Consider the following 27,714-nt stretch of genomic DNA (forward strand, 5'->3'; position numbering starts at 1 on the left):
GCTGTTCGTGCTACATTCCTCTGAGAATCCATCACCCCCTACATTTTCCAAAACAGCATATTTGTTTGAAATGGGAATAACCACAAGTCTCCTGCACTACCTGCCTACCTTTCCTAGAGTTAACTCATCGATGTGACTGTATTACCAACTCTTCTCTCTTTCTATAATTACCGTCCATCACACCCCCTTGCTCTTGTAAATTCCTCATCGTCTCTAACTGTTGCTCTGACCGATCCACCTGATCTGCTAGGATTCACAACCAACTACATTTATTGCAGGTATAATCCTCAGTAACACGTGAACTCTCCCTAAACTCCCACACCTGACAAATGGAGCATATAACTCTACTGAGGACCATTTTTGCTTCTTCCAATCTACAGACCTAGAAAATAATGTATTCCTCTATAAAACAGTGCTCCAGGCTAATGTTATACTTATGGCCTATATTTTTAAGTTTAATCAAAAAACATATCTCAAATAAAACATATAATCAAGAAAGAACTCACTATAATCACTATTGACAAAAATGTAGGCAACCTTTCATCCCAGTTTCTTTCCCCTCCTGACCCGAGGCTGTGGACATATTTCTTGCAACGGAAAAAGGGGAGAGCATGCACGTGCATCTGGATCGACCATCTTGCTTGCTCTCTCATGTAGATTTATACAATCATACTCGCACTTACTCTCATTTGTACACACTCTCATTCTCACCTTGACATTTTGTTTCACTGATTCATGCACACTCACTCAAGCAAACAGACTCACCTGCAATCTCTCTCATTCACACTCACTTGCATAACACACTCGTAATCTCCCTTACTGTCACTTGCACACACATTCTCACCTCCACATAATCTCTCTCATTAATGCACTCTCTCTCACTCATCCACATACACTTCCATCCACTTATGCATGCTCATTTGTGCATCCTCAACAACACTCACCCATATACACCTTTTTTCTTTCACTCACATGCTCTCATTAACTCTCACAAGCTCACAGATTCTCACTCACTCTGATTGACTCATTTACACACCTTTAAACAGTTTCACACGCTCATGCATACTCATTGTCGCACACTCGTGTGTGTACTCTCACTCATCGGACACTCCCTCTCACATACATACATTCATTCTCTCATGTGATCCCATTCACTTTCTTACACTCTGTCACTTTCACACACATCCTCATTCTTTCACGTACTTTCACTCTGGTTAGCACTGCTGTCTCATAGCACCAGGGTCCCAGGTTAGATTCCAGCCTCAGGCGATTTTCTGTGTGGAGTACGCACATTCTCCCTGTGTCTGCATGGGTTTCCTCTGGGTGCTCCGGTTTCCTCCCACAGTCACAAGGATGTGCAGGTCAGGTGAATTGGCCATGGTAAATTGCCCATAGTGTTAGGTGCGTTAGTCAGAGGGAAATGGGTCTGGGTGGGTTACTCTTTGGAGGGTCGGTGTGGATTTGTTGGGCCGAAGGGCCTGTTTCCACACTGTAGGGAATCCAATCTAATCTAATCTAATCTAATCACTCTCTCTCTTTTGCAGTAGTACATACACTCTTGCATTCACTCGTGCATACTTGCTTGTACTCTGCCTCGCATGCTCCATTTCACTTGTACTATCTCACTTGCACACTCCTATTCGCTGACTGGCAAACATTACCTTGCTCACTCTTACACTCTCTCTTAATCAGACACACATTCTCTCTCTTTCACACTGCCAGACACTCACTCACACACTCCTATTCACTTGCATACACATTCCTGCAATTTTCCCTCTCGCATACACACATTCTTTGTTGCAGGCTCCCACTCCCTTGTAGGTTCTTTCTCACTTGTCCACTCATTCATTCAGACGGTTGGTCACCTGCACTCATTATCTCTCTTTCTCATTCACTTGTGTGCTCTCTCACTCAAGCATGCTCTCTCTCTCTCTCCCTCTCACACACTCTCATTCACTCTGTTGCACTCATTCACACTGGCCCACTCATTCATATGCTCTCTTGCACGTACATATTCTCTCTCACTCACACATTGAGTCATAGAGTCATAGAGATGTACAGCACGGAAACAGACCCTTCGGTCCAACCCGTCCATGCCGACCAGATATCCCAACCCCATCTCGTCCCACTTGCCAGCACCCGGCCCATATCCCTCCAAACTCTTCCTATTCATATACCCATCCAAATGCCTCTTAAATGTTGCAATTGTACCAGCCTCCACCACTTCCTCTGGCAGCTCATTCCATACACGTACCACCCTCTGTGTGAAAAAGTTGCCCCTTAGGTCTCTTTTATATCTTTTCCCTGTACTCATTTGCACACATACTTGCATATATAGTTACTTGCACACTCTAAATTATTAGCACATTTCCATCCATACACTTGCTGACTCACTCGTGTTCTCTCCCACTCAGGCACTTTCACTCACTCATGCACACTCTCACTCAAACAAACTCTCATCCACTCTTACTCTCACACTTGCTCTCATTCACACATGCACTCTCACTCACTCGTTTCTATTGTATATTGGCTGCAATATTGTAACCAGGCTGTTACTAGCCTTTTTACTGCACCTCAGATCTCAATCTCAGATTTAAATTTAACAAATTATAGTGTTCCTTTCAATGATATCTACTACATTTTTCCCACATATTAGCTCCTGAACATATGAAGCGTTGAGCTAGAAATTCCACAGTCATTTGCAAGTAATTCATTACCTTAATAATTTCAAATTTTCCTAGCTCCTAGTTCATTGAGCTTTTTGTTATTGACAGCTTTCACACTATTCTCTCTTCATTGCAGCCTCTCTCTCTTTCCCAATGCCTGGAGCTTCCCTCTCTTCCCCATCCCTTGAGGCTTCCCTGATTTCCTTTCTCTTTGCTGACTACTCCCTCCCTAACACCTATGGATACAGCTGGCTGCCTAAAGCACCTGACTAAGCTTCTGGCCCTAGGCTCTCAGTTCTCTGCTCCTGGACCCACGTCCTTGCATCTCTGCTCTTGATCTCAGTTCCTTAGCCCTCTGCTTCTGGCCCCTGGTCCCCGACCCCAGCCTCAGGCACTGCGCATCCGCTCTCAGTACTAGGGACCCCAGTCCTGGCCCCAGGCAACTCCCTCATGGTTAGCACATGCTTATCCTGCTGTGCCTCCTCCAATCACAGTTTGTTTCTTTTCCATGTTTGATGCTATCAGAACAACCATGGGATAGACCCAGCCTGAAGTGCATTAGCAGCTCCTCAGCATTTCCTAGCATTCATCTTAAAGGGGCAACTTTTTACCCCCTCTCATCCATGTGAGTGAAGTTTCCTCAGCATTCGGAGATTCTGACATTCCTCTATGTATTGATTGTTGATTTCTTCACAGTAAAGATCATATCTTGACCAACAGAGCACACCTCTAACCTGTTCTCAAAGCCACTCTGTTTGGATATATATGATTATAACTTCACCCTTGCAGTCAATTCCTTTCAGCCAAAGTTAGTAACTTGAACTGAAAGTACAATGAACTAAATCTAATAATGGATAAAATAGACACGTAGAAATGACAGGAAATGAGAGTAGGGGCAGGAAAGGATCAGAAGCCAACGGAAATCAGATAAAGATGCAAGGAAGGATTGAAGACAGATGGGACAGTGTGATGGTGTACTTCCCAGAATAGGCAAGTTACTAAAGATGAAAATCAACTTGAACCTGTGCAAGTTGTCAAGTAGATTTTTTTTATTCATTGATCAGGCAACAGTGGCTGTGTATTTTCAGTGGTAATTCTTTTAGAGCAACCTCATTATAATGGTGGAAATGTGTAGAAGTTATAAAAGCTATATTTTTCAGAATATAATCACTGACAGTAAGGTTTTTTTTCACAGCATTACTATCAGGCACAAGAATACTTTATTAAAATTCATTCATGGGATGTGGGCATCACCAGTTAAGTCAACCTTTATTGCTCATTCCTAACTGTCTAGATTGACCATGTTGCTGTGGGTCTGGAGTCACATGTCCACAGGCTGGGTAAGGATGACATATTTCCATCTCTAAAGATCATTAATGAACCAGACAGTAGTTACATAGTTGAGCTCCTCCTTCCGGATACTTCTTCAATTCAAATTTCATCATCTGTTACTTTCCCCATTGGTGTTCAGGTTTGCTAGTCCAGTGACATTACAGCTACATCACCATCTCCAACATCTCCCTCTCCCTCCCTCTTCGGCATCCCCTCCACACCAATTAAAATGGAAAACAAATTACCTTCAGCAGAAACAGTCAATGCAAATCAGTTTTACAGCATAGGATGATTCTCACTGGGAGTATTTGCAACAAAACCCTAACAGGTAGACAGAGTGGTTAAGAAGGTGTTTAGCAGCTTGCCTTCATTGCTCAGACCTTTGAGTATATGAGTTGGGATATCATGTATAGGTTGTACAGAACACTGGTGAAGTCCCTTGTGGAGTACAGTGTGCACTTCTTGCCACCCTGCTATAGGAAGGATATTATTAAACTGGAAAGGGTTGAGAAAAGATTTCCCAAGATGCTGTCAGAAATGGAGGGTTTGAGTAATAAATATAGGCTGGAGAGGCTGGGACATTTTTCACTGGGGAGTAGGAGGTTTAGAAGTTTATAAAATCATAAGGGGCATAGATAAGCTGAATAGCAATGGTCTTTTCCCCAAAGTGGGGGAGTTCAAAACTAGGGAGCATATTTTTAAGGTGCAAGGAGAAAGATTTAAAAAGGACACTGGAGGCAACACTTTTACACAGTGAGTGGTTAGTGTGTGGAATGAACTGCCAAAGGAAGTGTGAATGCGGTACAGTTATAGCATTTAAAAGACATTTGGATAAATACAAGAATAGGAAAGGCTTGGAGGAATATGTGCAGGAAAGTGGGAGTAGTTTACTTTGGGAACATGGACAATGTAGACTAGTTAGACCGAAGGGTCTGTTTCCATACTGTATGACCCCATGACTCTATCTTGAAGTGAAGAATGATTAAATATTTGAAGAATGTGAAGATGTAGGCTGTAATTTCTTCCTGTAGACTCAGAATTGAAGTTCTAGCTGGAGGCAAAGCACTCTCTGGTGATAATCTTGGCTACTTTACAATCCTATAAAAACACCCTCTTTCTGCCCATTGCCATATTGGATCAGATTACAAAATCCTTCTCATTTAATGTTTGCTAATTGGTGTTATGTTATATGGATAAAGCTGTGATGCTATTTTAATCTGATAATCTGTATGATACCTGTCCAGTAAAACCTCTTCTGGAGAAGGGTCACTGGACTCAAAATGTTAACTCTATTTTCTCCACAGGTGCTGCCAGACCTGCTGAGTTCCTCTAGCAAATTCTGTTTTTGATCCATTGAAGTGATTTCTGACTGAGATCGGTGCAGGATACTTTGGGGCCACGATGTAAGCATTGTTTCTGTTCCTCCATTAAAGTCATACCTACTGTCTCCTTTTTTCTGTACCCCCCCAAGTAGTTTGGGTCTCAATCTCTGAGGGTCCTCGACCAATTTGGCTCCAGCAAGAGACTGCTTGATTTCCACACAAGTCAGATAAGACAACTGCTAATTAATGCAGGAAATATACGGACAGCCTGCCTTTAAAATGTAAATGGTACCTGGTCACCAAAACAGTTCATGCTTTTTCATTGGTAGTATTGGCCAAGAATCTTAGTCATTTTACCTACTGTCCATCTGACTTTGTGTAAGCTATAGATTAAAGGCTCACAGAACTGCCCCAGTATGACTGGTCAAAACAAAAACACACTTTTGATATTTTAACAAATATATTAAAAATTGGTTTTAGAACTGGCTTGCATGCATCTAATTAATAATTTTCCATTGAATTATCAAAATAACCACAAGTTTCCTGGATTTGCTGGCATTATGCCGGCAATGTTCCTGCAAAAGAATTGGTAGGGTTCATCTGCACAATTGAGCTGTTTGATAACAATTTCAGTAGTACAACTGTGACGGACTGGATGTCCGCCCTCTATTAACTATTATGTTTTAAAAACAAAATAAAATATATTCCTAATGCCTCTGTTCCGTTTTGCAGGAAGCCAGTTTCTTACAGTGATAATATAAAATGTATCTGGTATTAACACTTTGAATACAGAGGCAGCTTTCATAGCACAGGGAAAATGCTTTTCTTAATCAAGAATATTCATGTTAAATTTTAATTACGAATGTTGGTTACAAAGTAGAATGTCCACGACAAACTGCTCCCTTGCACTATTTTGTGAGTGATCTAGTAAAGTGCAAGATATTTTCTATTTAACAAAATATCTTACAAGGCTCAAATAAGCAATGGGAGCTTGAGAAAACGCGAAATGATGCAAGCCCAACTAAACCATTGAACTCATTCATTTTAAGCACACCAATTATGATTTACATTGTCTTGAGTTCCGCATAATTTGTTTATTTTATCCCTTGAAGGAGGTGAATAACCACAAATAAAATTTCTACACCACAGAATCAATAACTCTTCAAATGAGAATATTTCCTCCCCTTACACTCAAAATCAATGACCTTTAAACAGGACGCTGGACGAATATCTGATTAAAATCAGGAAGACAGCAGCATGCCAAGATAAAAGTATCACAAATATAATGGAACACTATTGTCACTGTCCAGCTTTAGCTGTGGAACCATGGTTAACTATATTGAACACAGTTAAGTAACAGTGCTTTGGGTTTTGAAAGTCACATAGCGCCGTGAAATTACCCTCAGGAAATTAATGCAATACGAAATTAAAAAGGATCTAGAGTACATGAAGAATAGAGATAATGTGACACAGAACAAGAACTCCCCATTGCTGTTGGTTTTGAGTAGACATGTTCCCACAGTTCTTGATTCACTCTTCTCAGAAAGAGTTGTAGATAACAAAATAATATTATATTTTCTATGTTTCAATGTAATGCTATGCTTTTTAATAATTATGTTATTAAATGTGAATATTTTCTAATAATGCTAGTCATTAGTTACCACTAGCATGCTGCAAATTTCCTGCAAAGTCTACAAAGTTGAACCAAGACATTTGCATGGACAAACAGAAACCTAATCATGTTTATCAAGTGCTGGCAGTGGGTAGGAGAGGTCACAAGTGATCGTGCAGCCGGGAAGCTTCTCATTGGTCAAACCCACTGACAATGCAGCAGATACAGGAGGAACAAAGGACTTACTCCTGAATAAACAGCCACAACTTAGCTGCCCAAATTCATTGCTATGGACATAGCACTCTTTGAGAGCACAAAGACAGCACTAGTTTCTTTCAAATATAAAATTTCCTTGTAATTATTTCACATTACTTTACTTTCTATAAAGCCATTAGACCATAAAAAGGAACAGAAGTAGGCCATTCAGTCCATCAAGTCTGCTGTGCTATTCACTAGGATCGTGCCACAGTCAAGATTCCTTACCTTTATTTTCTTGTATTTTCCCCACAACACCAAATCCACTACTGATCAAGCCATAAATATACACAAGGACTCTGCCCCCATAACTCTCAAATGGCAAGGAGTTCCAAAGACTCTCAACCCACTGAAAAAAGAAAGTCAACCTCCTCTCTGTCTTTAGTTGACACCTCTTAATTCTGGCTCGAGACTCTCCCATGAGGGGAACATCTGCTCAACATTTACCCTGTCAAGCTCTTTGAGAATCCTAAACCTCTCATTCTGCTAAACTCCATTGAGTAGAGTCCTTACATGCTTCGCCTTTGCTCAAGACAATCCTTCTATAGTGGGGATTAGCCTTGATAACATCCTCTGAAATGCCTTAAATGAAATAATCTGTTCTTAAATAAGAGGACCTGCTCACAGTACTCCAGATGTGGTCTAACAGGCAACTTGTCCAGTTGGAGTAATACTTTCCTACCTTTAAACTCCAATCCCCTTGAAATAGGGCCAGCATTTCATTAGCCTTCCTGATTACCTGCTGCACCTGTGCACTAGTTTCCTGTGTTTCATGCATAAATAACCCCAAGCTCTTTCGTGTTGCACATTTCTACAGATTTTTTTCTCCGCTCAAGTAATACCATTCTTTTGTTCTCCCTTCTAAAATGAACAATTCATACTTTTCCACTTTATATTCCATTTGCCAACTGTTTTCCCACTTAACCTGTCAATATCGCTCTGCAAGCTATTTGTATTTTTCTCATAACTTGGCCTTCCACCTATTTTTGTGTCATTTGCAAATTTGGCTACTGTACATTTACTTCCTTCCTCCAAGTCATTAACATATATTGCAAACAGATGCAGCCCCAGCAATGACCCCTATGGAACCCCACTGGTTACAATGGCAAACTCCTATCCCAACTTGCTGTTTCCTGCCCTTTAGCCAATGCTTTATCTATTCCAATATACTACCTCCAACTCCACGGGCTCTTATGATGCAAGATTTTGTGATGTACCTTATCGGACACCTTCAAAATTCAATACATCTACTGGTTCCCTCTATCCATTCTGGTTGAGAATTCTTTAAAAAATGAATAAATTAGTCAGATGTGATTTCCCTTTTATAAAACCATGCTGACTCTGCTTGATTAGATTATGATTTTCCAAGTATGTTCTTTAATAATTGATTTCAACATTTTGCCAACTATAGATGCTAAGTTAATCAGTCTATTGTTATCCACTTTTTGCCTCCCTCCCATTTTATTCAGAAATGCATCATTGTTACTAATTGAGATTAGCTTAGTCAGGGAGCTAAATACCGGCAGTCCTCATGATAGGATTGATTTGATGGTAATGGAGGAGGTAGGGGCACTCCTTTATTATAAAAGAATCATTCTTGTGTTCTTTGTTCACTCTTTATTGAAAGTTCATGTTAGTGCGCACTGTGGTATTCACCAGTAAGTAGGACATGGCTGAACTTGCTGACTCAGATAGCATGCTTTTCTATGCCTAAGAAAGGATGCTGTCTGGGATCAGTCACAGTGGGAATAGTTGAAATGTTTGAGATGAACTCAAAGTCTCTGCTAGCCAACACACATCGGGCAGGACTAACACTTCCATGTAGATAGATCCCTGAAAGCTACCAGCCAGGTTGATAAGGTTGTTAAAAAGGCATACGGTGTATTAGCTATTATTGGTAGAGGGATTGAGTTTCGGAGCTACGAGGTCATGCTGCAACTATACAAAACTCTGGTGCAGCCACACTTGGAGTATTGGAAACAGTTCTGGTCACAGCAGTATAGGAAGGATGTGGAAGCTTTGGAAAGGGTGCAGAGGAGATTTACTAGGATGTTGCCTGATATGGAGGGAATGTTTTGTAAGGAAGGCCTGAGGAACTTGAGGCTGTTTTCATTAGAGAGAATGCGTTAAGAGGTGACTTAATTGAGACATATAAGGTAATCAGAGGGCTAGATAGGGTGGACAGTGAGAGCCTTCTTCCTCGGATGGTGATGGCTAGCACGAGGGGTCATAGCTTTAAATTGAGGGGTGATAGATATAGGCAGATGCCAAAGGCAGTTTCTTTACTCAGAGAGTAGTAGGGGCGTGGAACGCACTGCCTGCAACTGCAGTAGATTCGCCAACTTTAAGGGCATTTAAATTGTCCTTGGATAAACATATGGATGGAAATAGAATAGTGTAGGACAGATAGGCTTCAGATTGGTTCCACAGGTCGGCGCAACATCGAGGGTCAAAGGGCCTGTACTGCGCTGTAATATTCTATGTTCTACCCTTTAGGCCTCTAAATTCCTTATCCTGGTATACTGATCCCATCACCCTCAATATACTCAGCAATGCATCCAAATCCACCTTCTGTTTTCCGTTGGATCTCTCTTTCATGCCCCCAAGCCCAATCCACTCCTTCCCCTGACTCACTCTTTCATTGTGCCAGAGTTCAACAAGGAAGACCTCAAACATAACAGCACAAAGCAGACTGCTCCATATCACCCTTAAACAAATGAAAACTGGGTGCCACATGATTTGTGTGAGCTGCTGACTTTATTGTGAAGGTAAGACATCAACCAAGAAGTTTCAGTCATGAATTGTCATGAATGCAAATATATTTCAAGTAAGAATCTGCCACAGGATAACATGAGATCAAACTCAATCTCTGATGGTGAACCCACTATTGGGAAAGCAATGTTTCAACTGGCTACATTTCTGCCCTTGCAGGCTCCACAAAATCTCCTCTCAGCTCTCCAGCTGGTTCTGATGTTTCCTCCTTCCTTTTCCCTCAAAGAAAACTCAGGAGACTGAGGGGCATCTTATAGAGGTGTGTAAGATCATTAGAGGTGAATGCACTGCCTTTTTCCCAGGGTTGGGGAATTGATGACTCGAGGGAGTCAGTTTAAGCTAACAGGTCCTTCAGCCCTCCAAGCCTGCACCAATCCAGATCCTTCATCTAAACATGTCACCTATTTTCTAAGGGTTTGCATCCCTCTGATCCCTGCTCACTCATGTATCTGTCTAGATACATCTTAAATGATGCTATTGTGCCCGCCTCTACCACCTCCGCTGGCAACACATTCAAGGCACCCATCATTCTCTGCATAAAGAACTTTCCACGCATATCTCCCTTAACTTATCCCCTCTCACTTTGAACTTGTGACCTCTAGTAATTGAGTCCTCCACTCTGGGTAAAAGCTTCTGGCTATCCACCCTGTCGATACCTCTCATGATTGTGTAGACCTCAATCAGGACCCCCTAAACCTCCGTCTTTCGAACAAAAATAATCCTAATCTACTCAACCTCTCTTCATAGCTAGCACCCTCCATACCAGGCAACATTCTGGTGAATCTCCTCAGCACCCACTCCAAAGCATTCACATTCTTTTGGTAAGGTGGCGACCAGAACTGTATACAGTATTCCAAACTGTATGCAGTATTGCAAACCAAAGTCTAATACGATTGTAACATGACCTGCCAACTCTTGTACTCAACACCCTGTCTGATGAAGGAAAGCATGCCGTATGCCTTCTTGACCACTCTATTGACCTGTGTTACCATCTTAAGGGAACAATGGACCTGAACACCCAGATCTCTCTGTACATTAATGTTCCCCAGGACTTTTCCATTTACTGTACAGTCGCTCTTGAATTGGATCTTCCAAATGCACCACCTCGCATTTGCCCGGATTGAACTCAACCTGCCATTTTTCTGCCCAACTCTCCAATCTACCTATATCCTGCTGTACTCTCTGACAGTCCCCTTCAATATCTGTTACTCCACCAATCTTAGTGTCATCTGCAAACTTGCTAATCAGACCATCCATACCTTCTTCCAAATCATGTGCGTATATGTGGTCCCAGCATGGATCTCTATGGAACACCACTGGTCACAGTTCTCTATTCTGAGAAACTCTCTTCCACTACTACTTTGTATCTCCTGTTGCCCAGCTAGCTCTTTATCCATCTAGATAGTACACCCTGGACCCCATGCGACTGCAAACTGGCATGGACAAGTTTCGGCCGAAGGGCCTGTGTCTGTGCTGTTGACTCTATGACCAGTACTGACGACAACTAATTCTCATCACTAGCTTCTTGGGCAACATTTATCCTGCATTTACATTTCAAACAATACTTGAAAGGTTTTGGTACATCCCAAATGGCCAAAAAAGGAGCTAAAAATCAAAAACTATTTCCTTGCTTTCTGTTTTTCACCCTATGCCATCACCATATTCACCTTGCTCATCAATCTCATCATCTCCCAATTTCTCAACTTCACTTTGAGTTTCCATGTCAGCTCACATGCGGCTCCCTCTACTCAGGCACTGGCTACCTGCCTGTTAAAAAGTAGCCATCATCGCTGTCTCATGAAAAACAAATTCTTAACACTCCTCCAACTGCAAACAACTGTTTTATTTCCAAAGATGTTTGATACTTAAGTCTTTGAACGCACTGTCACCTCTTAGATCAATTCCCTGCAACCATACTTGAATCTCTCAATTTTCTGCCCCTCCTACAGTGTATAAAGTACTCTAAACAAAGCCACAAATGACATTCTATGATTATGATAGTAGTCACCTTTCCTCATCCTCCTCAGCCTTGCTACAGCTGATAACGCAATCTTCGTTCACCTAGCTCTTCCTTCACAAAGCTAAGTTGGAATCCCTTTTCACTCTTAACTATTTGTTCAAAACCAGATAATCTCTAGTCATTGCTGTTCTCCTTTCACTCAACATCATAATTTTAGACCCCTCATCAATCTATCATTGCTCCTCTGCTCTTCATCATTGTTATGCCGCTCCTTGACAATATTATCTTCGGATAGGGAGTCAAATACCTCAATTCCTGCCACAAACTTCACATCTCTTCCACCATCAACAACTCCTTGGACACTGTTTCATGTCAGTCCTAAGCTGAGTTTCTGACGTGATAGCTCTTCCTTCAGAAAGGCCTGATTTTTCACTGCTGCGCTCAGGACACTTTCCGGTTCCACATATTGGACTCATCAAAAATTAACATGTGAGGTGAGGCTTTCATCCTGGGCTGGTGGGGTTTCTCGTCAGACAGGGTGGTTGTGAATGGAAGTGAAAGTTGCTGGCTATCAATACAGAGTGGGTGTAACGTCTACCTTTTTGTGTTGGTATTGTGTAAAAGATTAATAAAAAAAATAGCAAAACTAAATGCAGCTGTCCAGCCCTCATCCCTCATGCCCCATTCCCCCACACACCATTCCTCCAAATCCCCGTGCTTCACTAATTCTAACGCACAGTACCTAAATTCTTTGTACCTATTTCCATGGCCTACTAAACTTTCTATTCCATACATTCCTGTTTTCCCATTCCCTGTGTCTCCCAATAAACTTTATGCTCTCCCACACATCCCCCTTTATAGCCAGCTCTTTATATGTCAACGGCACGGTGGCTCAGTGGTTAGCACTGCTGCCTCACAGCGCCAAGGACCTGGGTTCGATTCCAGCCTTGGACGACTGTCTGTGTGGAGTTTGTACATTCTCCCCGTGTCTACATGGGTTTCCTCCGGGTGCTCCGGTTTCCTCCCACAGTCCAAAAATGTGCAGTTCAGGTGAATTGGCCATGCTGAATTGCCCATAGTGTTAGGTGCATTAGTCAGAGGGAAGTGGGTGGGTTACTCTTTGGAGGGTCAGTGTGGACTTGTTGGGCCGAAGGGCCTGTTCCACACTGTAGGGAAACTCAAACTCTCGTCAACTATGCTCTCATCTACAGCCCTCTGTCCCCTCCATGCCAACTCACCTCATATTCATTGGCAGACCTCAGGAGCCACATTGACGGCAAAAGTTAAGATCTATTGATGATGCCACTGTTAAAATTCTCAATCAGAAAACAATTGAAATTCCTTCAACTTATCTCTCATGAAAACAAATATTGTGTGCTGCCTTATTTTAAACAGTTCTTTCAGAGTTTGACAGCTCCTCATCAGTTCCAATTGATTCAGCATGTTTAGGCATATTCTAATTACTTTTAACCATCCTAAAGAGTACTTTACCACCTCCCCCATCTCTCTCCTAACCCCTCTGGAATACATGTTCTCCAAAAAGGACTATCTCGTTATCCAATGCAAATTTTCTGAATCTGACCTCATCTGCTCTGTGCACTCATGGTACCACACACAGCATAACAAAATGGGACTAAATAGAGATGGCAAATTATCTAAATGGCCAGCTTCACCCTGAACTGTGTATATATGAATCTTTGGCAATCCCCATCACTGCAAAAACTGAAATGTTGCAGACATATGCAGCACTTGCCATTTTTAGGAACTTTTGTCAGCATGATGAGGCTTTCTATTACAGCAAAAATGTAGGTATAAGATTAACTGTTCTCCTCTCCATAATACCATCTACCATTGCGCGTATCTCAGCTACCTGCACCTGAACAGCTACTTATGTACATAATGCCTCTGGATCTAATTCAATGCTCTCCCGAATGCCCACTATCACTATGCTTGTTGAGCCAAACTGCCTTGAAGTCACCTGATGCCTCAATTTCATTCAGTCAATCCTTAGAGAGCTTTGCCTCTATTTCTGCAGTCCCTTCCCACCTTTCTCTCCCCCTCTCCTCCTCCCAAATTCTCTCTCTTATTTTAGTTCTCCACATCATCCCCTCAATGCGCCCAACATCAGCAGCTTGTGCCACAACCTAATGAAGGCTATTCTACAGAATTCTAAATCTCTCTATCCCATGGTTTTAGCTATACATCCTGGTCTTTGATTTTGGCTCTTTGAAGATCGTGGTGTGCATTTTACTATATTAAAGATGCAATTAAATGCAAATGATTGTGTAAGGAACGCAGTGTTTGATGAGAAGATTTATATGTATGTTTGAAATTGAATGAACTTGCAAGGGTCTGTGTTTGTCATCAGAAGTTAGCACGCCTAAAATTCAAGGAGAACAAAGGACAGGACAGCACAGGATCAAGCCCTTCACCAATCAAAAGAGTCTGATGAAAATTCAGTTCTCAATTTTTTAAATGATTGAGATATTAACTTAGGACATTATTCCTCTAGTGCATAAAATTCAGAGCCACACATATTGAAATGCCAACTTTCCACATGCCATCTTTCATTGGAAATGTGTAGATTGAAACTGTTAAGTAATAGTAATAGCAAAGCCATTAATGTGAAATTTTTCTGTCCACTATTGTATTCGAGGTATTAACTTGCTTAAAGTAATAAATATCGAACTTTCATGCAAATATGTGTTTATAATCAATATTGAAGAGAGCAATTTAAACCTACAGTTGCTGAATGGAGGCACTATGTTTTAATTATTACACTGCAACTCACTATTAAGAAAACAAAGAATATTAGAGTTTCCAGTTTCAAATGAAACAAGGTACATATTAACAAAAGTCATGTGTGAACTGGAATTTAGAATTTTTTGACAAATAAGTATAGATAACGGGGCAGATTTGACAGAGAATGGTAATCTTCCACAGATTACCTCTCTGACACTTTGCTTTTACAGTAGAAGGGATCTCTGCATGTCTGACAGGAGATTCCAATCAGGACTCCCTCAGAAGTGTAGAGTCGTACTTCATACTGACAGTTTATCGTAGCATAGAGTTGTCAAAGGAAAGCAACCACACTCCCTGTTCACAGCAATCGGCAGCTGTATTCTAAAATTTTGAGTTCCTAACAGTCACTTTGAAAGCTGCTGTCAAGTTGGATCTGGCTGAGGAGAGGAGTGTGCAGTGAATTTGAGTCTGGCAGGGGGAGGGAGATGATACTAGGGAGGGCTGGTTGGGTCTGGAGTTGAGTTGGGTCCAACGACAGATGTGGGGCTGGTTGGGTCTGGCGGGAGCTTGGGGGCAGAGGAATCAGATTCTGAGGGTGGATGTTGGACCACGTCCACTGGTGGAGAAGGACTGGGGTGGGGGTTTAGCCCAGGACAAGTGCATGGGGACAGTCAGGGCTGGGTCTTGGGGAGGTGTAATTTGGTGTGTGTGAGGTGAGTATGGAGCCAGTTTAATAGTTTCTCAGAATACTGACTATGTATTTAACAGTTTATCTTTTATTGAGTAACTATTTTACTTAATTTCATTGGAACCATCTGAAGATTTAAATAGAGACTTTCAGAGAGATCCAGGGAAGAGGAATTGCTCAATTGTAAATCCAATTTCCAGGGCAATTCCTTTGGAGTCTGCCATGATTCCACAAGGTAGAATAAAGAACAAAAGAAAAGTACAGCACAGGAACAGGCCCTTCAGCCTTTCAAGTCTGTGCTAATCAACATGCATCAATTAAACCAAAAAACAAACCTTCTGCCCTTATTCAGCCTGTAACCCCCTATTTCCTCCCTATTCATGTAACGTTGCCAACATGTCTGCTTCCACCACCTCTTCTGGCAGTGCGTTCCAGGTTCCTATTGCTCTCAGCATGAAAACCTTCCCTCGCATATCTCCTTTAAACATTCCCCCTCTCACCTTGAACCTGTGCCCTCTTGTAACTGAAACTTCAACCTTGGGAAAAGGCCTCTGACTATCCATCCTATCTGTGCCTCTCATAATTGTGTAGACTTCTATCAGGTCTCCTCTCAGCCTCTGTCTTTTCAGTGAAAATAATTCTAGTCTTTGTAACCTTTCCTCATAGCCAATGCCATTGAGACCAGGCAACATCCTGGTGAACCTTCTCTGCACTATCTCCAAAGCTTCCACGTCCTTCTGGTAATGTCGCAACCAAAACGGCACACAATACTGCAAATGCGGCCTAACAAAGGTTTTATGTAGCCGCAACATGGTTTTCCAACTCTTGTACTCCATGCCCTGGCAGTTGAAGGCAAGCATGCCATATGCCTTCTTAATCACTTTGGCCACTTCTGTTGCCACTTTTAGGGAACTGTGGGCCTGTACATCCAGATCTGTCTGTATGTTAATATTTTTAAAGGTTCAGCTATTCACAGTATAATGCACACCTAAATTTGATCCTCCCAAAATGTATCAGCTCGCATTTGTCTGGATTAAACTCCATCTGCCATTTCTGCATCCAAGTCGCCAGTCTATCTATATCCAGTTGGATCTTTTCACAATCGTCGGCACTATCAGCAACTCCACCAATCTTTGAGTCGTCTGCAAATTTACTAATCAGACCACCCACATTTTTCTCTAGATCATTTATATGTACTACAAACAAAAGAGGCCCTAAGAGTGACAGCTGTGCAACGCCACTAGCTACCGGTCTCCATTCTGAAAAAACACCCTTCCATCGCTACCCTCTGTTTTCTATGACCAAGTCAGTTTTGTATCCATCTAGGCAGCCTACCCCAAATCCCATGTGATTTTAGCTTTTGTACCAATCTGCCATGTGGGACTTATCAAATGCTTTACTAAAGTCCATATAAACTACATCCACAGCCCTTCCCTCATTAATTATCTTTGTCACCTCTTCAAAAAATTCAATCATGTTGGTGAGACATGACCTTCCCTATATAAAACCATTTTGTCTGGCACCAATAGTCCATTTTCTTCCAAATGTGCACATATGTTGTCCTTCAGTATCTTCTCCAAGAGCTTCCCCACCACAGACAGCAGGCTCACCGGCCTATAATTTCCTGGATTATCCCTGATTCCTTTCTTAAACAAGAAAACACTGGCTAACCTTCAGGCCTCAGGAACCTCACCTGTGGTCTGGTCAAAGAGGACATGAAGATATCTGCTAATGCCCCAGCTATTTATTCCCTTGTCTCACATAGTGACCTAGGATAGATCCCATCTGGTCCTGTGGACTTGTCTACCTTAATGCAATTTAGAACATCCAAAACTTCCTCCTTCAATATATTGACATTCTCTAGAGTATTCACACAATCGTTCCTGACCTCAACATTAGTCAAGTCCTTCTCCCTGGTGAATACCGATGCAAAGTACTCAGTAAGGATGTCTCCTACTTCCTGTGGCTCCATGCATAACTTCCTTCCTTTGTCCTTGAGTGGGCCTACTCTTTCCCTTTGCTACCCTTTTTCTTTTAATATATGCATAAAAAGACTTGGGATTCTCCTTGATGCTGCTTGCTAAAGACATTTCATGGCCTCTTTTAGTCATCCTAATTTTGTGTTTAAGTTCCTTTCAAATTTCTCTATACTCCTCAAGGGCTTCATCAGTTTATAGCTGCCTAAACCTTTTATGCTTTCTTTCTTCTTTTGACTAAGCTTACAATTTCCCTTGTCATCCATGGTTCTTGAATCCTGCCATTCCATTCTTCAGTTTTGCAGGAACATGCATGTCCTGCACTTTAATCAATTGGTCTTTAAAAGCCTCCCATATGCCAGATGTAGATTTGCCCTCAAATAACTGCTCCCAATCCACATTCCCCAGTTCCTGTCTAATTTCGATGTAATTGGCCGATGCCCAGTTAAGCACTCCCTGCTGAGAGCCTCTCTTGCCCTGCCCATGGCTACTCGAAATCTTATGGAGTTATGGTCACTCAGCCCAAAATGCTCTCCTACTAAAGCATTGATCATGTGTCCTGGCTTATTCCCTAATCCCAATTCTAGTATGGCCTCCTCTCTGGTTGGATTGTCAAAATACTGCCTCAAAAGGCCCTCCTGGACACATCAAACAAATTGCTCTCCATCCGAGCCCCTGGCTCTAAGGGGCTCCCAGTCAATAAGAGGAAAATTGAAGTCACCCATCAAAACTACCCTTTTTCACACCATTCCAGTATTTGCCTATATATCTGCTCCTCTGTCTACTGTGAGCTGTTGGGAGGTCTATAGAAACTCCCAACATTGTGATTTCACCCTTCCTATTCCTGAGCTCCACCCACAGTGCCTCCCTGCAAGATCCCTCCAATTTGTCCTGCCTCAACACAGCTCTGATGTGATCCCTAATCAGCAGTGCAAATCCCCCATCCCTTTTGTTTCCCTTTCTGTCCCATCAAAAATAATGATACCCTGGAATGTTAAGCTGCCAGTGCTGCCCCTCCTTTAACCATGTCTCTGTACTGGCAATAACATAATTATTTCATAGTAAGCCATGCTCTTTTTTATCTGTCTTACCTGTTATATTTCCTGTATTGAAGGAAATACACTCCAGATCTCCATTCCCTCTAAGCCCTGCGACTTCCCTCTGCCTGCTCTTACTCTGCGCTTTGGATAGCATCCCAGCATCAGCAATTGTGATGAATACTTGATGAATTAAACAAGTTATAATTATCCACCCACATTCTGACCTCACAGCTTTTGTTGAGTCTAATTTACCTTTAAAGCAATCATTTCAAAATCTGAGTGTCTGCGTCTCTATTTCTACATTTTATCTCCTTCTGTCCACAGCCAGAAAGGTTTCAGAGGTTTCTTAGCACAATCAATACGAGGAGTTACGAATCACTGAGGCAGAATAAGTAAAATATGTTGCAATGTAAACATATTTTAAATGATATTTCCATATCTTTCTGAACAAATAGCCAAAACATCTTGAAATGCAAGCAAGTTTAATATGATCAATTCATCTCATGACGGTGTAATTATAATGTTATATAATTTATAAAGAAGGCTAATTTAACTTTTAAAATAGATACATCAAATTACAAGATGACTCTCAGAAGGTGCATGACTGTACTTGTTAAGACTATTATGTTATTTAGCATCAAACATAATGAGAGACATTTAGAGTAACCTTTGGAAAATACATTTGGTCTTCTAAAATGTGACAGCATTTAAAGTTTCTGAAAAAAAACAAGAGACTGGAAGGTCAAAGACATAGAATTCCAGCAGAATGGACTTTGCTTTGTGGACCAATATTCCACTCATGTTAAACAGCAGTTATTGTAAGCTTTGATCTGTATAAGGCAGTCTTTAACAAAGCAGTTATACAGAACTCCAATAAGAACTCAGAAAGTGATTGTGTCTCATTCAAAGGGAATACAAGGCAGTAAGGTAACCCAGCTAAAGAACTGCTGTGTTGGCTAGCAAGGGCCACAATATGCACTGTCTCAAAAGTGAATCAAAGAAGTCTTCACTTCCTCACCAACTGCTCTGCTCTGTCCTCTGAAGAAACCTCCAACTATTCAACTATAGAAGCCATCACAGCTGCTGAATTTGGACTTCAGGATTTCAAACCCTTCACCTCAGAAAGAGAGCATTTAACTAAGCTATATGCCTGAAAAGTTAACGGACTGATCTTACTATCATCTTATAAGTATATTTTACTCTTACCATGTTTAAACTGTAGATTTACATTTTAACTAGCAACTATATTACATTTTACTTATTATCCTTCAACAATAGTTGTGCATATAATAAACTGTAATCTTTCTTAAGATTAAAACTATGCTGCTGGTTATTTTTACACTGGCACACAAAAAGTCAAATTGCAGCTAAACAATTTCTGCCAATTCACAGCTCATGGATGATTCTGCGGACATGGCTGATATGGGTATGACATTCTGAGCCATAGATACGATTGAGTGCACAAAGCAAACACAGCACGGTTCTCAAAGAGTTAAATTGGTTGAACAGCATGTCAATAGTTGTGGAGAGACAGTCATGGAAATCCGTAACGATATAATAGAACATCATCCTTTATCAGTAAAGGAATTAAGCTCCCATTTTAAATAATTGTTCAAGAGACTTGATGAGCAATATTTCTTTTCTAGTTATCCAGAACTGGAGCAACCTGGACTAGAACAGTTATTGACAGGTTTTAAATAGACTCAAATAAAAGTGTACTGTCTACAACCAAGTTTCTGAGATTAGTTACTTTGTTTAGACTTCGATCCACAATTGAATGAATGAAGAGAGTACACTAATGGTGGGTGTGGAAAACTACAAAAGAGAAATTTAAATTGAACTAGTCAAAAAAGGAGGATCAAAATTTTGGAAGGAGTCAGAAAGCATCTTAATCAATTAATCCTCTTTGCTAAGGATGAAGGGAAAGTGTCTAAGAAGTGGCATGAAAAAAAATGAAGGAAAAGGAACAGGTTTAAGGCATGACTGTGCAGGGAAAATGCTGAGTGGGCTAACATTTGAGTCCTTGAAATGGAGGCAGCTGCAAGGATGATGATGATCTGTTCACAGCACCATTCCCATTGCTCAGCATTGCAGCATTCCTGAAGAATTACTACCATTGTGCACGACTATTCCACAATTCGATCTGTTAGTTCTGTGTTGAATAAGAATTGTAGATGTTGTGAAACTTGAAAGGGTTCAGAAAATAAATTTACAAGGATGTTGCCAGGGTTGGAGACTTTGAGGTAAAGGGAGACTTTGAACTAAACAGGCTGGGGCTGTTTTCCCTGAAGCATTGGAGGCTGAGGGGGTGACCATATAGAGGTTTATTAAATCATGAGGGGCATAGATAGGGTAAATAGGTCTTTCCCCCTGGGTGGGGAGTTCAGTACTAGAGGGCATAGGTTTAGGGTGAGACGGGAAAAATTATAAGGGACCGAAGGGGCAATGTTTTCACGCAGAGAGTATTGTGTGTATGGAATGAGCTGCCAGAGGAAATAGTGGAGACGGTACAACTACAACATTTAAAAAGCAAATGGATGGTATATGAATAGGAAGGGTTTAGAGGGATATGGGCCAAGTGCTGCCAAAAGGGATTAGATTAGGTTAGGATATCTGGTCGGCATGGACGAGTTGGACCAAAGGGTCTGTTTCAGTGCTGTACATCTTTATGACTCTATGATTCTACTAAAATGACATAAAGGAATAGATGTAGATTATCTCTTGACCCATTCTGCCATTCTCTAAGCAAACTTTATTTATAGAAGATAGAACATTACAGCGCAATACAGGTTCTTCGGCCCTCGATGTTGCGTCGACTTGTCATACCAATCTGAAGCCCATCTAACCTACACTATTCCATGTATGTTCATATGCTTGTCCAATGACGACTTAAATTTATCTGCCTTGATGTAATTTCTCTTATTAGCCTTGTCTTAAGCTATGAATATGCGATTTTTTTTTTTAGATTACATTACAGTGTGGAAACAGGCCCTTCGGCCCAACAAGTCCACACCGACCCGCCGAAGCGAAACCCACCCATACCCCTACATTTACCCCTTACCTAACACTACGGGCAATTTAGCATGGCCAATTCACCTGACCCTGCACATCTTTTGGACTGTGGGAGGAAACCGGAGCACCCGGAGGAAACCCACGCAGACACAGGGAGAACGTGCAAACTCCACACAGTCAGTCGCCTGAGGCGGGAATTGAACCCGGGTCTCAGGCGCTGTGAGGCAGCAGTGCTAACCACTGTGCCACCGTGCCGCCCCTGAAATTTTGAAATTTTAATTTTTCCAATTGATTAAGCTTCAACAATTTGTTGGAAGAAAGCTATAAATTTTCATCGCTTCCCTATATTAACCCTGATATGCCCGCACAGCTCGAAGTTTAAGATTATGTCGCATCATCACCAACGCCCCCACCCCACCCATCCACCAGGGGAAATAGTTTCCAGCCAATGTTTTCAATTCTTTAATGCTTATAAACATCTCAATTAGGTCACCCCTTGAATTTCTCACAGTGTTCAACTCATACAACTTAGTCTCTTCAATTTGCCTTCCTAATTTAACCCTTTTCGAGTGAGAATAATTCTAATGAATCTATATGATGCCACCATCACTGCTCAGAACTAAATATAATGCTGCAAGTACCATCTAATGAGAATGTTATAAAGTTGTCAGATAACTTGCATGCCTTTATATTCCGGACACATCTCTTTATTTCCCTCTCTTGTGACCTAAACACAGCGGAGACAGTTTGTCAGAGTGATTTAACCAATAGTATTTGATGGCCCGCAGGTGTGGTTGGTAGTACCTAATCAGGTTTGGCCAACCTGGATGCCAGGTTGAATGTCATGCTTTTTACAACGGTTACTTGGCATTAATGGAGCTGAGCAGTGCAGCTGGGTTCACTAGCCAGTCCTCCTTTAGGAAATGGGGCTGCCACATGCACTAATTACCCAGCAAAGTAAGTTATGTTCACAATTTGTCTGCAGATGCAGATGACAGAACCCTGACAGGTGGGCACAAAGCACCTCTGGTGCAGCCTGACCTGCCTGGCATCCCTCTGTAGATCCTCTTCTTCTTTTTCCAAACACCTCAGATAGGGGAATTCCCATTGAGTAACCCAGTGGTTGCAGTAATGGTGCTGGGGGGCAAAAGAAATTGAACAATTGGCACAAAAGCTCATGAGAAGTGCCACAGAAAAAGATACCGAAATGGTCAGAAAATGACTTACATATTAAAGATTTAAGTTACTTACCAGTGCCCCTGGGATAAGCTACCATTAAAATGATTCCCAAACAATTCTAATTTCCTCCCAATATTCAATTGACACTGATGCCAATTTGAGATGGAAATTTCCTACATGGATGGTCCCTTCACTCTTGAAATCACACCAAGCCATAAGGTCAGTGGATTTCCAGGGGGAAGGTATGCATTTACCACATCTGGATCCTTGATTTAAATGTCACTACTTTTGGAGACCAATGATAGAAAATCTAGAACTACTGTTTGCAATCTATGGTAGAGCATCTGGCCTGGCTTTTCTTGCAGGTGGTTTCATTACTTGAGGAAGGACTCTGTTCACTGCTGCAATGCAATTGGGACTGAATTAAAAATGCAGAGCAAGTCCCTAGTATACTTGATACAAAGGAGTCTGTCTTTAGTGGACAATAAACACCAACAGAGCTGTACTGGATTGTCTCTGCCTACAGTGGCTGAAGCAGGAGAAGCCACTATTAAAGGATGCAGAAGTGTTTTGTTTTAATTGTGAGAGATTCAGAATGAGGTTGCATCAATGTTGTTGGATATCTTGGCTTTTGAAGTCAGGGAGAAGTGGCTACTCCAAGGCTTGCTCTCTCCATCCGAACCAGCTGTCTCCCTGTTTCCACCTTGTATTGAACTTACCTGGGATTGACAGTATTGTGGCAGCAAGGCAAGAAAATTAATAATTTTCTTTACCCTCACCATCCACTCCCTGACTTTAAAGGTTTGGGCAATTGGCCTCCCTGTTTAGGTGGGTGTAACAGGTCCAGATCCACCATCAGGTCATCCACTCTATTCCCACTCCTGATTTTGCATACTACAGCTTAGAAAATTCCAGCTTTCAATTCTCAACTCTTCAAAAATAGCAACCTCTTCACCTTATTCAAATAAACATCTTAATTCATTGACAGCTATTGCAGGAAAAGTCATAACTTAATGTTCAAATTAATTATGGGCAATGCATTCATAACTTTGTCGATTAATAATATTTTAAATGAATTGTCAGACTCTTTTATTATAAATAGCATATAGTCAATTCAATAAGAGCACTATATAAATATGACTTAAGTATAAATATACACATCAAAAAATCCATATAATTGACTACTCAAAGTAGACACTAACGAGGCTATTGTGAGTAGTTTATACTCCTTTCAATAACTTCCATTTTGAAAGATGTATGTTCTATGCAATACTAAATCTGAAGTACATGATTTCAAATAACTAGAACAGCATTTTGACAAAAATGAAAGTAATGCAAATAAATATTGTCACCTTTGTAAATTGACATTCATTGACATGTATTTTTTCCTGTCATAAATTTATACATACTTCTTGCTGTTAGGCCCATCTTCATGGCATAAATAAGCTGATTACTCACCTTTAGATGTTATAAGCATCTTTCAAATGAAGATAATAGATGTAATAACTTGGATTTGACTCTGAAACTGTTATTTATGTTGGCATTTATCAAATGAATCTCTAGATTATTGATCTTACCCTGAGGTAGTTGAGAGTGAAGTTAGTCAGCCCCATTCGAGTGATGTTTTTGGACAGTTGTTCCAGCACCTGAGGATCTTGTGCCTGAAAACAGTAGAGAGTTAGAACATGTAATAACTGATAAAAACAAAAGCAAACTGCATGCAAACCAACAATTGCCTTTGCATCTATTTTTACAGCGTGCATTAGGAACATATCTTTAATTGGCATGGAACACAATTCTGCATGCGATTTGTGTTACTTATTTTCAAAATCCAGTTATCGTGCTCCATCTAACATCATGAATGATTCTGCTAATCCGTGTCACTCAGCACCACACTAGGTATACATTAATCCTTCAACAGTTGGGATATAAAGATCAAAAAGATTTGTAAATAATAGATTTTTTTTGACTATCTCAATTCATACATACTGCTTTTTCTACCAAACTGAGCTACAGATCAGTTCATCTGACTCGCTGAAACTTCAGAATTAGTATGAACGCACAGTTCCACATCTCCTTCTGGAAAGTGCCTTTGCAAATAAGGTCTGGAGAGAGATGTCATGGTTTTTCTCGAGGTTTGTTCCAAGCAGCTCTGTTTTGTAGGACTCTGTGCTCAATGCTCTGTACGCACACTAAGACAAACATTGACGGCAACTGGAGGACCATCCACTTGATGAAACTTGCTCTTTAGTCCACCCAAGACTTGCTGATCTTCCATCAGAATGAGTTGACCTTAACTGAGTGTTGCAACCTAGCATATTCCAAGATCCATGACTACATGCTGAGGGATGCACTAATGTTTGGGGCAGCTGCCACCAAGGCGCAGTGGAGAAAGATCATGGTCTTTATACCAAGGTTTAACAAGGTCAGTTTTCAGACCCTCTCAGTTCCTCAAAATGAACATTAAAGTTTCCTGTGTAAATAGGAAATGCATTTTATTCTTTGTAACTCTGGGAACTGTAGAGGAGCTCTGGGAACACCATCACTGCAAATTCCCTCAAAGCCACTCACCACCCTTACTTGAAAATATACCGCCGTTCCTTCATAGTCATTGGGTCAAAATCCTGGAATTCCCTCCCTACCAGTGTTGTGGGTCAACCCACAGCAAGTGGACTACAGCAATTCAAGAAGACAGCTCATCACCACCTTCTCAAGGACAAATAGGGAAATAGGGATGGGCTATCAATGCTGGCCAGCCAGCAATGCCCAAAAAATCAGAATTTTACAGAATTTAGAATTTATAGAATCCCTACGGTGTGGGTCTAGGCCCTTCGACCCAACAAGTCCACAATGACTCTCTGAAAAGTATCCCACCCAGACTCGACCCCCTACCCTATCTCCGTCACCCTGCATTTTCCATGGCTAGTCCACCTAACCTACACATCCCTGGACATTATGGGCTACTTAGCATGGCCAAACCACCTTTGGACTGTGGGAGGAAACCGGAGCATCCAGAGAAAAAACAAATTTGATTTCCTCATTGTTGTAAACTTCTTTGCTGTGCTGGTTTTGCTACTTTAGAAGGACTGTTGTTAAAATGTTGCATTGTTTTTTACTCTATAAAGACTGTACAGAAGTGATTTAGAACCTTTGTATGCGCTTAAAAACGTACAAGATGAGAGCAGAACCTATATTGTACAAAATTGTACCATATTCATTTCATTGATTTCTAACATTAGTTAAAATTTTTAAAATAATTGTAGTTATAAGACAGACAGGATTGCTAAGTTATATTAAAATCTAGTTATGGGTCAGTAACTTTTTTTAAAAAACACAGATAAAGTATAAGATCCAGGAGACTTACAAAGAGAAAAAAAACTTCAAGATTTCTGGGTTTTAAACAACCAAGAACAAACTTTGCTACACAACATTTGAACAGTAATAGAATGGAATGTATTATCGATTGTATCACCCAAAATTAACATGTGGTAAATATGGGTAATGGGGTAAAACATCTCATAGAGCACATCAATTAGCAAATGCAATAGAAACAGATTCCAGAGATTTCTCAGCAATATGCCCCAGGACATAGCTAGCACGGTGGATCATTAAATCTCATTTAACTTCACAAGGGACTGCAATACTTCATTTTTACTGATTGAGCCATGCAATGTTTCAAGAAAGCTATTAAGTGGGATAAACTGCTTTAATGACTGTTTCTGATTCAATACATCACTCTCCTTTCCTAGATCTAGATTTGCCTGGACTCCCTGATACTGCACTTAAATACTCTGTGACAGACACAACTTGAAGTATTCACCAACAGCCAGCTTTACCAAGCTAAAGCAACCTCTTCATTTTTCCCTGAGCTCGAATCTTGTTCAGCTGTATAAAACAAAAACCATTTACAGGCTTTTCAACCCACACTAAGCTGCACTGCACAACCAGCAGACAGAGCTTCTTCTGAGCCCTCACAGTTCTGAGCACTTTTCTGAATTCCTGACTCCAATATATAGTTGAAAATGTGTTGCTGGAAAAGCGCAGCAGGTCAGGCAGCATCCAAGGAACAGGAGAATCGACGTTTCGGGCATAAGCCCTTCTTCAGGAAATCGGGGCTTATGCCCGAAACGTCGATTCTCCTTTTCCTTGGATGCTGCCTGACCTGCTGCGCTTTTCCAGCAACACATTTTCAGCTCTGATCTCCAGCATCTGTAGCCCTCACTTTCTCTCCAATATATAGTTACCTATTAATTCCTAGAACTTCTGCCCAAATTTCTATTAAATCCAAAGATCTTTGCTTCTCGTGAGTCATAGAGATGTACAGCACGGAAACAGACCCCTCAGTCCAACCCATCTATGCTCACCAGATATCCCAACCCAATCTAGTCCCACCTGCCAGCATCCAGCCCATATCCCTCCAAACCCTTCCTATTCATATACTCATCCAAATACCTTTTAAATGTTGCAATTGTACTAGCCTCCACCACTTCCTCTGGCAGCTCATTACATACACGTATCACCCTCTGAGTGAAAAAGTTGTCCCTTAGGTCTCTTTTATATCTTTCCCCTCTCACCCTAAACCTATACTCTCTAGTTCTGGACCTCCCACCCCAACGAAAAGAACTTGTCTATTTATCCTATCCATGCCCCTCATAATTTTATAAAGCTCTTATAAGGTCACCCCTCAGCCTCTCACGCTCCAGGGAAAACAGCCCCAGCCTGTACAGCCTCTCCCTATAGCTCAAATCCTCCAACCCTAGCAACATCCATGTAAGTCTTTTCAGAACCCTTTCAAGTTTCACAACATCCTTCCTATAGGAAGACCAGAATTTCATGCAGTATTCCAAAAGTGACCTAACCAATGTCCTGTACAGCCTCAACATGACCTGCTAATTCCTATACTCTATGCTCTGACTAATAAAGGAAAGCATACCAAATGCCTTCTTTGCTATCCTATCTACCTGCGACTCTACTTCCAAGGAGCTATGAACCTGCACTCCAAGGTCTCTTTGTTCAGCAACACTCCCTAGGATCTTACCATTAAGTGTATAAATCCTGCTAAGATTTGCTTTCCCAAAATGCAGCACCTCGCATTTATCTGAATTAAACTCCATCTGCCACTTCTCAGCCCATTGGCCCATCTGAACAAAATCCTGTT

The 27,714-nt window shown here is 41.2% G+C and overlaps 1 protein-coding gene across 11 annotated transcripts in view; it reads right to left on the reverse strand.

Moving 5' to 3' along the window:
- The window catches only part of LOC122551847 (LIM domain-binding protein 2), a 294,021-nt gene that overhangs the window by 61,163 nt on the left and 205,144 nt on the right, over positions 1-27,714 (reverse strand). For 8 of the 11 annotated variants that reach the window (XM_043694407.2, XM_043694382.2, XM_043694374.2 and 5 more), the window contains exons 5-6: positions 24,134-24,217; positions 22,419-22,514 (exon numbers count right to left, since the gene is read on the reverse strand). In XM_043694407.2, the coding sequence (XP_043550342.1) occupies positions 22,419-22,514; positions 24,134-24,217 (180 nt within the window). The remainder of the gene's footprint in view (positions 1-22,418; positions 22,515-24,133; positions 24,218-27,714) is intronic. The other 3 variants (XM_043694446.2, XM_043694435.2, XM_043694415.2) reach the window with 1 other exon arrangement.

The sequence above is a fragment of the Chiloscyllium plagiosum genome, unplaced genomic scaffold (assembly GCF_037043375.1).
Source record: "Chiloscyllium plagiosum isolate Xiang-an unplaced genomic scaffold, Cpla_swu_hap1 HiC_scaffold_1, whole genome shotgun sequence".
Taxonomy (NCBI): Eukaryota; Metazoa; Chordata; class Chondrichthyes; order Orectolobiformes; family Hemiscylliidae; genus Chiloscyllium; species Chiloscyllium plagiosum.